Genomic DNA, 13,362 nt, shown 5'->3' on the forward strand with positions numbered 1-13,362 from the left:
TACCTTCTCTTTGGCAAGAGAACCACTTTTTAAACTTTTGCCAACTAACACTACCTGCTCAAGTTAAAACTATCGCCTGTTATCTCAGATATTAAAAACTCAAAACAGACACCTAACTGTCCAAATTTATCATCTAAATCTGCAATCTCTATGGTTTCTTAACTGGCCAGCAAACACTTGTTAAATTCATGCTGCAGCCTCCCACAAAGCTTTCTACTGATCATTCTGTATTATTAGAAGATTCTAAGTCTGTGGCTTTTATGGATTTATAGTGAAATATAAATTGTTCTTTCTACATGTCTATCTCCATGAAGACAAGCCATGCCTGCAGCTTTGTCTTTTAAACTAGAGCTAAATCATCCGCCTAAGAAATTTTTTGCCTCCTGCTTCACTATTTAAAATGATAAGAGAAGTAGTGTGAATATTATTGCTGCATTACTTCAATGAATGAAAAACCTTGTTTTCCTCTGCCCAACTTTACCATCCTAGGAATCAATGTCTGTGGAACACAAAGTCTGCAGAGCTACAGCTGGAAGCAAGTGGAAGGTACACAAACAGAATCTTTGGTGTGTAAGGCTCCTACTCCTACTTGAATGCAAGTGCTCCCACAAAGCCACTTTCCATTCTTAACTAAATTAATAAAATATTTTGTACAGCTGAGTGCTTTTCTAAGTGGTCTTGCAAAGCATTTCCTCTGTGAATTACACCTTCAGTGAAGAAAGTTTTCTTTCCTATTTCAGCATACATAACTTGAATTTCCCATCAGAGAACAGGAAAACTTAAGATCAAGGCATGTAGCAATACAAGATACTAAAGATTAGAAGAAACACATCAGACATAACACAGCAATTCCCAAGAAATCTGCATTAGCGCTAGTGCTCATGGAGAAATGGATTTACTACAAAGTATATATCTATCTGCAGGCATTATCTTCATCTCACCGTGTCATTTTAGAAATGTTACCTACTCCCACTCATATTGCTTGATTAATGACTACCGCTTTCTTTCAATAAAAATTCAGAATCAAGCACTGAAATGGTAACTACTTTCAAAGGCTAACATAGGTTTCCAGATGATTTGCTAATACGTATTGGCTTACTTTACACAACACCATGTGCCTGTTTTGACTGGGGTAGAGTTAATTTTCTTCATAATAGCTAATATGGGGCTCTGGTTTGGATCTGCACTGAAAAAGTGGTGATAGCATAGGGATGTTTTTACAGTGTTGAAAAGGCTTTTTCCCCTTCTCATATTACCCCACCAGTGAGGAGTCTGGGGGTGCAGAAGGAGTTGGAAGGGGACACACCCAGAACAGCAGACACCAACTGCCCCAAGGAACATTCCACATCATAGGGCATCATGCTCAGTACATAAAGCTGGGGGGAAGGAAGAAGGGAGGACATTCTGAGTGATGCCATTTCCTCAGTCACCATCATCTGTGACAGAGCCTTGCTGTCCTGGGGATGGGCTGAATACCTGTCTGTCCACAGGAAGTGGTGAACAAATTCCTTGTTTTACTTTGCTTGTCTTAGTGCCTTTTGCTTTACCTTTTAAACTGTCTTTAGTTCAACCTGTGAGTTTTCTCACTTTTACTCTTCCTATTGTCCCCACCATCCTGCTAGGAGTGAGCAAGCATCTGAATGGGGATTAATTGCCAGCTGGGGTTAAAGCACAACATGCCAAGAAGAGAACTGTGCCCAGAATAAGGGAACTATTAAGACTATTTTCATTACCTCTTGCCATTGTATTGGTTAGAAATAATGGAAAGGAATACTTACACAGCTGTGCATACAATCACTATGAATATTTTTTCACCTGGTGGTATCACAATTTCTGGACTAATATTGCTGTGCTTAACTGGTTGCTCCACATGGTCTTTTTGCTCACTTTGTCCATTTTGCATATTTTCATCTTTCACCAAGGAATTGTTTTCCTTTGTCCTTGATAAATTTGTATCTTGAAAATCAATTCCTTCTGTAGTAAATGTATAACAATAAATTTTATTATCACAATTTCTATTGCTAACATAGGCAAGTCTTCTCAAACAAACCTACCGGTCTTCTGAGGAACTAACATTCAGCATTCAAATGTTATCATTTCACTGTACCTGGAATGACTTCATTCTTCATAATGGACGTGTGGTTCAGTGACTCACATGTTGTTCCTCCACTGTTGTTAAATGAATTAACTGCAGCTTTTGAGAGGTGTTCTTGATTTATTGGAAAATATGGACTGTTCTCACATTTTTGAGGAATTTCAACACTGAATTGCTTGTCTTTCACCCATCCAGCTAATTTGCAGCTGATTAAGGACTGTGGTATGCTCCCTTTATTCCTAGAAGTAGTTATATGATTAATTACATAATTAAGTGCATGGCTAATGTTCTTGTGAAGTTTATTTCTACTTGAAGTCAAATACAATTGTCTGCAGCAGGTTAGCTCCCCTTATTTCATAACCGCTATCAGCAAGAAATTGCACTGCTGCTTCTAACTTATGAGGACAAAAACCTCTGCTTTATATGTTGGTACTTTTAGGTCACATCAACTACCATATAAAGCATACAAAAATACAATGAATAATATAATGGAGCTTATACGATACTATAATTGGAGCTTAAAATTCAGCACTGGGTAACCAACTCTTAGAAAAGAGCATAGAACAACATGTAATGGGTATGCAAGTGTGTCTTCATTTAAGCATTTATGCTCACATATGAGCAATAAAACACACACAAGAAACCCCAACCAACCCCAAAAAAACAAACAAAAATACCCCCACTACCAAAACAAAATCCTCTTAAGGATATACCAACATAGTTCTTCAGCATCCAAGTTTACAAAAAAACCAAACCAAACAAAAAAACCCCAAAAAAACCCAGAGAAAAAAATTCTGGTCTGCTTCTAATACATGGGTATGCAACAGTTCTCTTCTAAGATTTTGAAGATGGCAGAGTATCTGCAGTTTAAGCTAAACACACAAGTAAAAGCTTTTAGTACAACCCCTGTTCTAGGAAGGATTTTACTAGGATGGAAAAGAGATACAGGACTGGGGAGTCTCAAAGCACTGTCTGCAAGATAAACACTCAATATCAATACATTACATAGACATTACATTGTGTAAAATTCTCTTTAATTCCATAGTATCTGGAGGTTACTTGAAGGCTCCACTAGAAAAGGCTTTTGAATGTAAAACAGGTTAACAGATTGCAGAGTGATGAACATAAAGAAATCTTCAAACAATCAGAAAGGCTTACTCTATCCAAATGATCATTCTTTTAGATTCCCCCTGCTTCAGAGTTCCAAAGTCAGTCATTCTTGATACTTTCAACTCTCCTTTGTCTCTCATCATGTCTTCATAAGGCTCATCCACATTATCTTCATCAGAGCGAGATTGTCTGTCAAAATAATTTTATGTAGCAGTTTTTAAACACTAATAGGCTCAGCAAATATCTTTGATATCTTGATTCAGCACAAGTTTAAGAAACACTAAACTAAGGCACAGTCACAATATTTAGAAAGAAGTAGGTGTATTGTTTGTTTCTCAGCCATTTATACTTCCAAGACAATTAGATTAACTAATTTAAGCAGCAACAAGTCTTTTGTCAGCACCACAATAAACCAGCATAAAACTTTGGATGCAAGACTAAAATGATTGAGAGGTTAACTAATCCCTGCTGAAGAGCTGAATCAAATGGTGAGTGAAGTCATTATGGCTCTCTTTGGGAGCTGAACAAAGACACAACAAAGAGCAGCTCCTTAGCAAGAGTCAGGTCTAGCACTGCAGCTAAGAGATAAATTTTGGATTAGAAGATTGGAAGTGTTTCAACCTATGCACCTGTGTCTGTTTACTGTTCCAATGTGAAATCAGCAAGCTGAGGACAAAACAGCTGAAAACCAAAAACTCCCCTTGAAAACTTTTACCACACAGGACTGATGAAAAATGTCTATGAAACCAGGCACATACTCTTTCCTGTCTGAAACACTGAACACAAATCTAAACCCTTGGTGTCTTTTACCTGTAGAAACAATTTTTTAAATGGTTTTTATTCTGTAATTAAGAAACTATTAATTTTGATAAAGTGGCATGGAAATAATTTAGAAATATTTTAATATCATCACTAATATATACACACCCTCCTGAGTTATCTGACATACTGAACTAGAAAATGAGTGCAGCTGCTTTTCATTAGATACATCAATTGTCTAGCCAAGCCCACTAGATGTCTCTCACTGCTGCCTAAGGCGCAGTTTTTGATATGATAGGATGTACACTAAACCTGAGAAATTAACCCTAAGGTCTACTTTTATAATTTGGCTTTAGTAATGATTTTCTGTGTAAAATCCATCATCATACATAAGTGCAACTGAAAAAAAGATGTGAACAATTTGTATTGTTTTGCAAAATGATGAAAACACTTCAAGTTTCATCTAGGTACAATTTATGATATCTGTTATCTCTAGCAAAAAACACCTTATATCTTTCTTTTTAGATTTTTTAAACACGTATATACTGGTCTTGGCTAAATTTTGTAGAGATCTCCCAAATATGATGTTTGAAAGATATCAGAATGCTCTCCCTTGGGACCTTCCAATTGACAATTTAATTTTGGCCTGCAGAGTTAGACTATGTTATCCTGTCAAGACCTCAGCATGGAAAGTGATATTTTACAGTTAACAGATCTATTTATTCAGGTGGTATTTGTGTGTTTCGCAGGACAGACACAAACTCACAAGTCAAATTCCAGATTTCGTTGAGGTTCGTTATTGACTAGTTGCCCATTTTACTTTTGTGTAGTTGATTATTTCCTTAAGTTTTGCCTCTTCTCCATACTAAACATCATCTACCTTTTCCAACCTCTTCTGCAGTGTGTCCAGCTCCTCCTCATACTGCATATAACATCTGAAGTCCCTGCAGAACCTCCCAGTTCAATATTTGCAAGCCTATGGAATCTCTATTATTTAGAACATGAAACTTTTCCTTTTAGGACAGAAATCTGAACCATGACTGTAACTTAGGCAAAATGGATTAAAGAAACATGAATTTTATATGAGTTTTGCTGTGATTTGGTTTGAAACAGTGAAGTCCCTACTAGAGGAGCACAATGACCTTGGTATTTTTCTAATAGGCATGCAAAACTCCTTCCCTGCCTAGCAATATCCCTGAGCCCAGCTGCTACTAGTTATGCTTCTCTAGTAGCACCCATGTTCCCACCTTCTGAAAGGACAGAAAAACCCCAAACAAGGGCCAAATCATAACATGCTCTGGTTTTTCTAATGGTCTATTATGCCTTCTAGTCAACGAGGGAAATATTCACAGTATTTCTTGCTTAACAGATGCAATGAAATATAAGCTGCATAACTACACCATGTCTCTAACTGCTATAAAGAGAACAAAATAATATTACCCATCCTGGATGACTGGCACCAAGCAGAGAGCTCTCCAAATGTAACAGGACTGACTGCTCTCCACCACGATCGTGTTCACTAGATCATGCCTACGAGGTAAGTAACCATCAGGAAGTCTCAGTGAATCCAAAGTGAAAAATATACTGTCATCTACTGTCCCAGTTCTTCCACAGACGCTGGAAATGCGAACCTGTAATAGTTTGTATTCACTGTTACTTGATATTATCTTTTTAATACTATTTAATTTTAATACTGTTTAATACTAACATTGCCTATTTTTCCCCACAAAACAGCACTTCTAGCATTAATAAAAATGCATTCTGAAATTTCAGTTATTCACAGGAGGTAAACACAGAGCTCTAACCCAGAATCACTGTGCTTGTCTTCAGATTTAGAATAAAGAAACACAAGTACTTCAAATAAGCATTAAGTTCCACTGAAGTGCATACTACAATAGGTACACTAGACTTAACCATGATACCTTTCTTGTGACACATCAACTTACCTAATCTATATTTCCATACTAGCAGTAAAGAGAACTTTTTTCTTACAATTGATATATAGGGTTAAGACAAAGAAACCATAAACCTAGTATAGCATATGCATTACTAGAGTGCACACTTTCATTAAAACAAAAAAAAGGGACCATACTTTAAGCTGAAACACTTGAATAAATTAACCATAATAAATTCCCCTGTCATGACACATTCTCATTACATCTAATAGTAAGAATTCAAATCAGCAATTCATGATAGACAAGCTAGTTACTCTTCCTGTTTCAACCCAAAATGTGTATGCATTTTCAAAACGCCGTATTATTTAAGAAGCACGCTCTAAATGGATGAATTGGTACATTTTATCTTTTAATTAAAGATGTGTTATAGAAAATCTACCAACATTTGTAACCAAAACCAATTAGAAACCTAATCCTTCAGCCAGGATTCCTCTTGCCAAAAACAATACGCAGAACATTTACCTTGTTTACTTGTTTATACCTCAAAGGCCTTACAGCAACTGCTTCACTCTTCCATGTTGTCGAGTTAATATAATATTTTGCTTGCACCCAGTCACCTTCATAAGGTTTGAAATCTATACAAAACAGATAATTTCTCGAGGTTAATTGCTATTGATAACATTTACACTACTCCCTTACAGAACTAGTGTAAGTTAAATAAAAGCCAGAACAATGAATTATTCAGACCCACTGAGTCCAAAGTTCTCTTTGCAGTCCTTTGCTTTGCAGGTTATGGCTAACTATGCAAGAGGTGCTAGTGGAAAAATACACCTGCTTACATGTCACTTCTGCTTTAATGCAGGTCATGCTCAGTGAGAATGAACAGCCAGCTTTCTTCATCTGTGTCTGGCTGCTTCAATATGTTTCACAACATATTCTACTAGAACTTATTTGGGACAACAACTCCAAGTTTATCAGAAGATATTTTTCTATTGTATACACAAAAATATTAAGAGGAAACAAGAATCCCTACACACCTTCCCAGACATCTTGCATTGCAAAGTAAGTATTCTGATTAATATAGCCACCATCCACAGAGAGAGAGGTAATACTGCCAATTAATGTTTTCTTATTTAGTTCAGATGCATCAAAAGTAGGACCAGAGTCTTCTTGTGTATTCCAGATGGTTTCTACCTATTAATACAAAAATAACCCCATTTAAACAGCTGACACTTAGAATGAAATATATATTCCTATAATAAATATACAAAATTTCAATTGCTTGTGGAGGCAAAGCTTCTTACTAGACAATTACTGTAGCTGTTACTTTTTGGACACAAAAAGAGTAAGTAATAAACAGTAACTTCTCTTTTAAAGAGTACTGTATGCTACAGGGCTGACAACTGCTATAATTACATGCTGATTTTTCAAATCTTTCTCACATATCCCTTGCTCTAGGTCTACTTAAGATTTTTCTTCATTTGACAGGAACACCATATCCAGCAATATGTCTGTACACAACTGGAGGTAGAAAAGGACTATTTCAGAAAGCAAAAAACATGTTTTCAAGATGGTATTTATATTTATAAACTACATGTATTTCAGACTGACCCTGTAACTTTTTAGTAATTTGAGTAAGAAAACCCATAGAGCCGCTTCACGTGTAAGTTTACTGAAGTCTGATCCAATCTAGTCTCATACTAAATTTTATACGATTTATTTTGTTGAACATAATGCTTACCATTTACGATAGTAATAAATAGCCTATGTCTATCTACACTTCAGAGGTTTGCAAACACTACAGTTGACTATATATAGCTATTTATTTTTTAGCCAATACTGTTTTATTGTATTAAAATAATTATTATTACATATTTCTTGGACAACATGAAAACTCACTGTAAAAAAAATGAAAGAAAAATCTATACTATGTTCCAGTCTGACAGATGTATCTTCCCATTCACCAGGAAGATCTGAGAATATCAAACTTTCTCTGAAGTGATTTTTATGGCTTCATATGGATAGAACATGAATAAGCAAACTGTCCCTCAGAAGACTAGTAAATTTACATTTCATGTAAACTACACATGCAGTCACACTTGAAAGAAATTTGTAGACTGAAAGAACTATTTTTAAGACAAGAAAACACCTTAAAACTCTCAATGTACATTTTCTTTTGATACTTGTCAATTTTTCTCTACCAATAAAACTGAAGACTTTCTCATACAGGAAGATCAAAATCGCCTTCCTACTACCACTGGTAGCAGCCTGGTTTTAAAGGCTGCTACAGAACCTATAATCATTCCATGCAGAGTTTAATTAGGACTTGACCTCAAATAAACTGAAATCCAGACTTTTGAGCCAGGATCTTTCCAAACCACATGGCCAGCATCTCCAAACAGCAGCTGAAACAGTAAACTGAGCAGAGAGCCACTCAAGGCTGACTGACCACACTCTCTCTTACAGCAAGTAACATAAACACATTGACACCACTGAAGTTCTAACTGTGCCATCCAGATTCTGCCCCTAACTGCATGGTGGCAGTGTCCAGGCTGCAGAACTTGTGCGCCTGTCTGCAATTTGAGGAATACCTATTAGAACACTTAAAAACCAAAGTGGTAATATCTCAGTTATGTGGAAGGAGATAGTACTGGTATTCAAACAGCATTTTGTACAGTAGTTAATAATGATGCTTGTCAGGAAGCTAAATTTTCTCCTCTAACTAGGGATTTGGAAAGGGACTTAGTTCTTCACCATGGAAAACAAGTACAATTCAAATAGTGTTGTCCATTCTTATGTTCAGAGAATTTCAAGTTTGTGCCACAATATGGAAAGTAAGGCAATACATCACAAAGTACAGAACAGCTTAGGTTTTTATTTTTATTTATGTTCTTAGAACAGACTTTGAAGAAATTAGCTTTTCTTCTTGCTTACTGAATCAGAACTGCTCTTGGAATTTGACTTTCTATGGAGTATAGTCAGCTTTTGACATGACCTTGTCTCAAAGCTTTTCACCCAGCCACAAACTACGCTGCCAACACTCCGAGATGCCTGCAGGATTATGGCTCACAAACAGGAACAGGGAAAATCATCATGCTTTTGAAAAAAGTACTTTTGAAAATACCATTATCTAGAATATACAGCTAAACATGCCACAAGTGCTAAAATATTCTAGTTGCTTTGTAGATCCATATGTAGTTTTTCAGTTACCAGGTTTATGTATTTTGGAGCAATGACAGTATTTCCACAGTATGATGAAAGCTGTCAGTCAGAAGAAAAACAAGGAAGAAAAAGTAAGATTTAAACTCAATTTTCTGACTGTAATATGTTATGAAACAGTGCTGATATTGCTTGTTGGACAAACAATACTTAGTTTTTACACAATAAAGTTATTTATATTTTAAAAGGAGAAACAAAAGGAAGTAAGAGATATAAGGTTACCTTATAAGACACTAGGTTTTTGATAGCACTAGAGCTGGTGATACTGGAGAAACAAGACCTCCTAATTATTATCCTTCTATGTTTAATTTTGGGTCACATAATAAAACTGTCTTCCCGTTAACTGTTTCTTTGGTTTTATTTAATCAATGAAACTACATTTGGTTCCAACATGATCTGCTAAGAAAAATTCCTCTCAAATTTCATGACAAGGTATAATCAATCTTGAAATAGGTTTGCAAATGAAGTGTTAGGCAAAAAAGGTAGCAAGATCTCAATTTTTTAACTGTCTTTAACATTAAGTTACTAATTTTTACAACAAGAAGTTCTGAAATTCTTGTTCTTATTGACAAGAACATAAATTATTTCTGTGAAAAAGAACAAACTTTGCACAAGATCAAACTGCTTTGATCTTCTTATCCGTTCAGCTAACAATAACAAAGTTGACTGAAACTCAGAACTAAGTTATACAGATCTGGAGTTAGCTGTGACTAAAATTCTGATGCAGTTATTTCAACGAATAGCTTCTTATTCACTACATCTACACCTATATTCAGAGAATCAGTATTAAACATAATTTGAAAGGAGATGGAATGAAACAATGACATGATCAACAAAACCCAACTTATCCCCTCTAGGTGAAGGGCTTGCAATTTCTCCTATTCTGTGGAATTTGTCAGGCTAAAACTATAGCAACTTTCAAAATAAAGCCTCAAGGTACTTATGGAGAAAGTCAGACTAACATTTATCTTCACCTCTTACCCTGACAGCCTTCAGGCCACCTGATGTTTTATCCTCTTCCACAGTGGCAATAACTTCTTGTCCAACAGCCAGCAGCATGTTTTTTGTGACAACATCCTTCGTAAAGACTATCATGTCATCTATCATCCCATAATCATGGCACAGTCTTGTCACTACTCCTTGTACCCTTTTCAATTCTTTATCATCTGCATCAAAAGGAGTAATGTTGACATAGACCCAAATCACTTGTTCATAGGACCATGCAAAAACATATGAATACTACTAAAAAGGACATATATTCTATGAAAAGGTCAACTGGAAATAGCAACAGGTGCCAACTAATTATTTTCACAATTAAGTCTTCAAGTCTTATGGCAATTTATGGTATCAACCAATTAATAAAGCTAATTAAATACAAACTATATTTTAAAACCAACATGCTTTAAGCTCCATTAAAAAAAAATTAAAAATCCTAGAATATCTCAGACTGAAAGACCCGTAAGGATGACGGGGGCCTAACTTCCTGCTCTTCACAGGACTACCTAAAACGAAACAGTATGATTCAGCGTCTCATCCAGATGCCCCTTAAACTCTGAGAGACTTGGAAGCCTGTTCCAGGGACTGACCACCCTCCCATTGAGGAGCCTTTCCCCACAGTCCAGTTTGAACTTCCCCTGATGCAGCTTCCTTCCACGTCCTTGTGTCCCTGTGACTGGGCCTCAGGGAGATAAGACCAGAACCCCGCCCCCCAAGGTATCGTCTGCAATGAGGTCTCACTTCGGCTTTCTTTTCTCCGAGCTAAACAAGCTGAGTGACCTTAGCTGCTCCTCGTAAGTCACACACTGAGACCTTTCACCGTTTTCTCAGCCTTCACTAGACTCACTATCATGGTTTGATGTAGTTCATATTTTGAGGCATCTGAAACTGCCCCCAGGACTTGAGGTGAGGCTGCCCCAGTGCAGAGCAGAGCGGGACAATCCCCTCCCTCACCCAGCCAACGATGCTGGGCCTGATGCACCCCAGGACATGGCTGGCCCTCCTGGCTTCCAGGGAACTACTCCTACACCTCACTCCATACTCTCAGCAGCAAATGTAACCTGTACAACCCAGGAAACAGCAAAAAGGTATTTATGGGAAAACTTCCACATGCCATGTAGTCAAAATGATGTTTTATAATCTCAACCTTCTCTTTACAACCTTTCTTAAGTGAACAGGTCTGCACTCAGCTCCAGTCACGTGGGGCACGAGCACACCTCACGGCTCAGAAGCCGCACCACAAACCCAGAACCGGCCCGGAATTCCTACCAGAGGTCGCCCATCTCTCATCTTCGTCATCTGCGCGTCTCCAGAAGTAGGAAAGCGCCTTAGAAAGGAGAGAGAGCATCCCGGAGCGCCTTCGCGAAGAACCAGAACCCCCAGGACGACCTTAGAGATGCGGCACAACCCGCAGAACACGCGAAGCCGAGGCGCAAAATCTGCTCCGGGGGCGCCTCGAGCCCGCGCTGCCGCGGCCAATGGCGCTGCTCGCTCCGGGTCACGGGGGCGCTCCCGGGTCCGCGCAGGGGCTGACCCGGCGCCGGGGAGAGCCCCCAGCTCGGCCCAGCCCCCAGCTCGGCCCTCAGTGCGGCCTCAGTTCAGCCCGCACTGCAGCTCTCAGCTCGGCCCTCAATACAGCCCCCACTGCGGCCCTCAGTACAGCCATCAGCGCGGCCCCCAGCGAGCGCCGGGGGGCGAGGGGCCGCCCTCTGCAGAGGCTCAGTTGGCGACGCTTGAGGGCACGGTAAAGGTGATGTCGCACGAGGCTAGTGCGTGCAGCCTGTTGCTTGCTCTTGGTGCTGTCCGAATGTATTGTGGTCGTAGTGTATGACAGCGTTTCTGTGATGAGATGCCCGGACCAGACAGAACCCACGGACAGGCTGTCACGTCCCCTTGGCTGAGAGATCTCCTTGGCCCTGGGAATAAACCAGGCACAGAGTCCTTCCAGTGTGGTAGAACGAAATGGGTTGGAAGAGTATGCGCGTGCAAATGGCATATTAATGGATTGTGATGCTCTCAGTAGCAGGCAGTTTCAAAGTGATAGGATAAACTCTAGAACATGATAAACTGGCCTAACAGGAAAAATGGTGGTTTTGACTTAATATTATGAATGAAGGAGCTGCTGTAGTGCCTGAGGAAATACAATTTTATTGACTTGCTTACTATCTATTTTTACCAGTTCTCTTCACAGAGTGCAGTTCAGGTATCTTGTATAAGGTACATTTGCATTTTGTTTAACAAAATCTGTTTCACAAAGCACAGTTTTTTGAGTTGATGAGCTCAGCATCCCAGTAGTTTGGATAGGAACTGCCATATAAAGCTGTTATAGGTGGTATTTTCAGGGGGTTGTGCAGTGTGTAGTTTTTTGTTGATATCACAAAATATACTGTTTAAGTAATGCAACTAAAGCAGCAGTTGTCTTCAGAAACTTCAGTTTTAATGTCTAGTTGTATGGTTCACACAGTGTTATTTAGGCAAAGAAGGGCTAGGAATGCGTTTCAGATGATTTAACACAGAGTTCTGTGCATGTCCTAGAGCAGAATAAATTCAGGTTGCCAGTAACTGCACACAGGTTCCAGTGTCTCATTCTGAACGATATAATGCCATTGGAAGGAGAAACACCTGAGTGTCCGTAGTCAGTGCTGTTTATAGAAAAGTACTGAGACAGTGTTAGCCTCTTTTGGATACATTGATTTAAAGAATTTTAACTACTGTTTTCTTCCACTGAGTTCCCAGTGGGAGTGCCGGCAGGGGAGTGTAGCTGGCAAATATGTGGTGGATGAAGAGATTGTGTTTCTGGAGATGATGGTTTACATGAAGGACGAAATCCAAAGAAGTTGGTGCTACATTGTGGGAGCAAATATTACTCTAGGAGAGCAAGAAATCAATTTGAAGCTGTTTGATCTGCATTTTGATCTTGGTTCAGTACATACCCCAAGACATGAGCTAGGAAACATGGACTGAGGAATGCTTCAGAGAAATAACTACATCAAGAAGCTGTTTTTTTAAAGAGGTGAAAATACTGAACAAGGAATACAGGTAATGAGCTAAAGTAATGTAGTTAAATACTGTGTGAAAAAACACAAGCGTATTGCCACTATTAACTCATCAGAAAATGAAAGAATTGGTCAGGATGCTAAATGTAAACTTCACCAGAGCTTCAGGTGTGGTTTTCATTTAGATTTTGGAACATGTGTGTGAACCTTTGTTCGGAACTAGGGAACCTGGCCCAGGACAATGCTTTCTCCTTAGTCTTTGATAGGAAAAGTAGGACAAGTTTATGTACCT

At 38.5% G+C, this 13,362-nt stretch overlaps 2 protein-coding genes across 2 annotated transcripts in view; both read right to left on the minus strand.

Annotated features, from left to right (window-relative positions):
* LOC131572583 (RNA helicase Mov10l1-like) overlaps positions 1–8,986 on the minus strand; it is a 28,142-nt gene extending 19,156 nt beyond the window's left edge. Inside the window, exons 1-7 of the mRNA XM_058825831.1 lie at positions 8,972–8,986; positions 6,897–7,053; positions 6,382–6,494; positions 5,405–5,595; positions 3,254–3,394; positions 2,108–2,334; positions 1,779–1,974 (exon numbers count right to left, since the gene is read on the minus strand). Of these exons, the coding sequence (XP_058681814.1) occupies positions 1,779–1,974; positions 2,108–2,334; positions 3,254–3,394; positions 5,405–5,595; positions 6,382–6,494; positions 6,897–7,053; positions 8,972–8,986 (1,040 nt within the window). The remainder of the gene's footprint in view (positions 1–1,778; positions 1,975–2,107; positions 2,335–3,253; positions 3,395–5,404; positions 5,596–6,381; positions 6,495–6,896; positions 7,054–8,971) is intronic.
* A 16-nt stretch (positions 8,987–9,002) lies between these two features.
* On the minus strand, positions 9,003–11,422 carry CT55 (cancer/testis antigen 55). The gene is made up of 3 exons (XM_058825832.1): positions 11,344–11,422; positions 10,060–10,244; positions 9,003–9,120 (listed from the first exon to the last, which is right to left on the minus strand). Exons 1-3 carry the CDS (start codon positions 11,420–11,422, stop codon positions 9,031–9,033), a joined length of 354 nt encoding a protein of 117 aa, XP_058681815.1. The 3' UTR covers positions 9,003–9,030.
* Between the last annotated feature and the right edge of the window lie 1,940 nt (positions 11,423–13,362).

The sequence above is a fragment of the Poecile atricapillus genome, chromosome Z, assembly GCF_030490865.1.
Source record: "Poecile atricapillus isolate bPoeAtr1 chromosome Z, bPoeAtr1.hap1, whole genome shotgun sequence".
Lineage (NCBI taxonomy): Eukaryota > Metazoa > Chordata > Aves > Passeriformes > Paridae > Poecile > Poecile atricapillus.

Bases quoted from the DNA above. Each gene is read 5' to 3' on its own strand.
- CT55 (XM_058825832.1), bottom strand. From the start codon at position 11,422: ATGCTCTCTCTCCTTTCTAAGGCGCTTTCCTACTTCTGGAGACGCGCA. The intron at 10,245-11,343 runs GTAGGAATTCCG...CTTTTGATGCAG, and splicing joins TGAGAGATGGGCGACCTCTG to ATGATAAAGAATTGAAAAGG. The intron at 9,121-10,059 runs GTAAGAGGTGAA...TCTGACTGACAG, and splicing joins GTGGCCTGAAGGCTGTCAGG to CTTTCATCATACTGTGGAAA.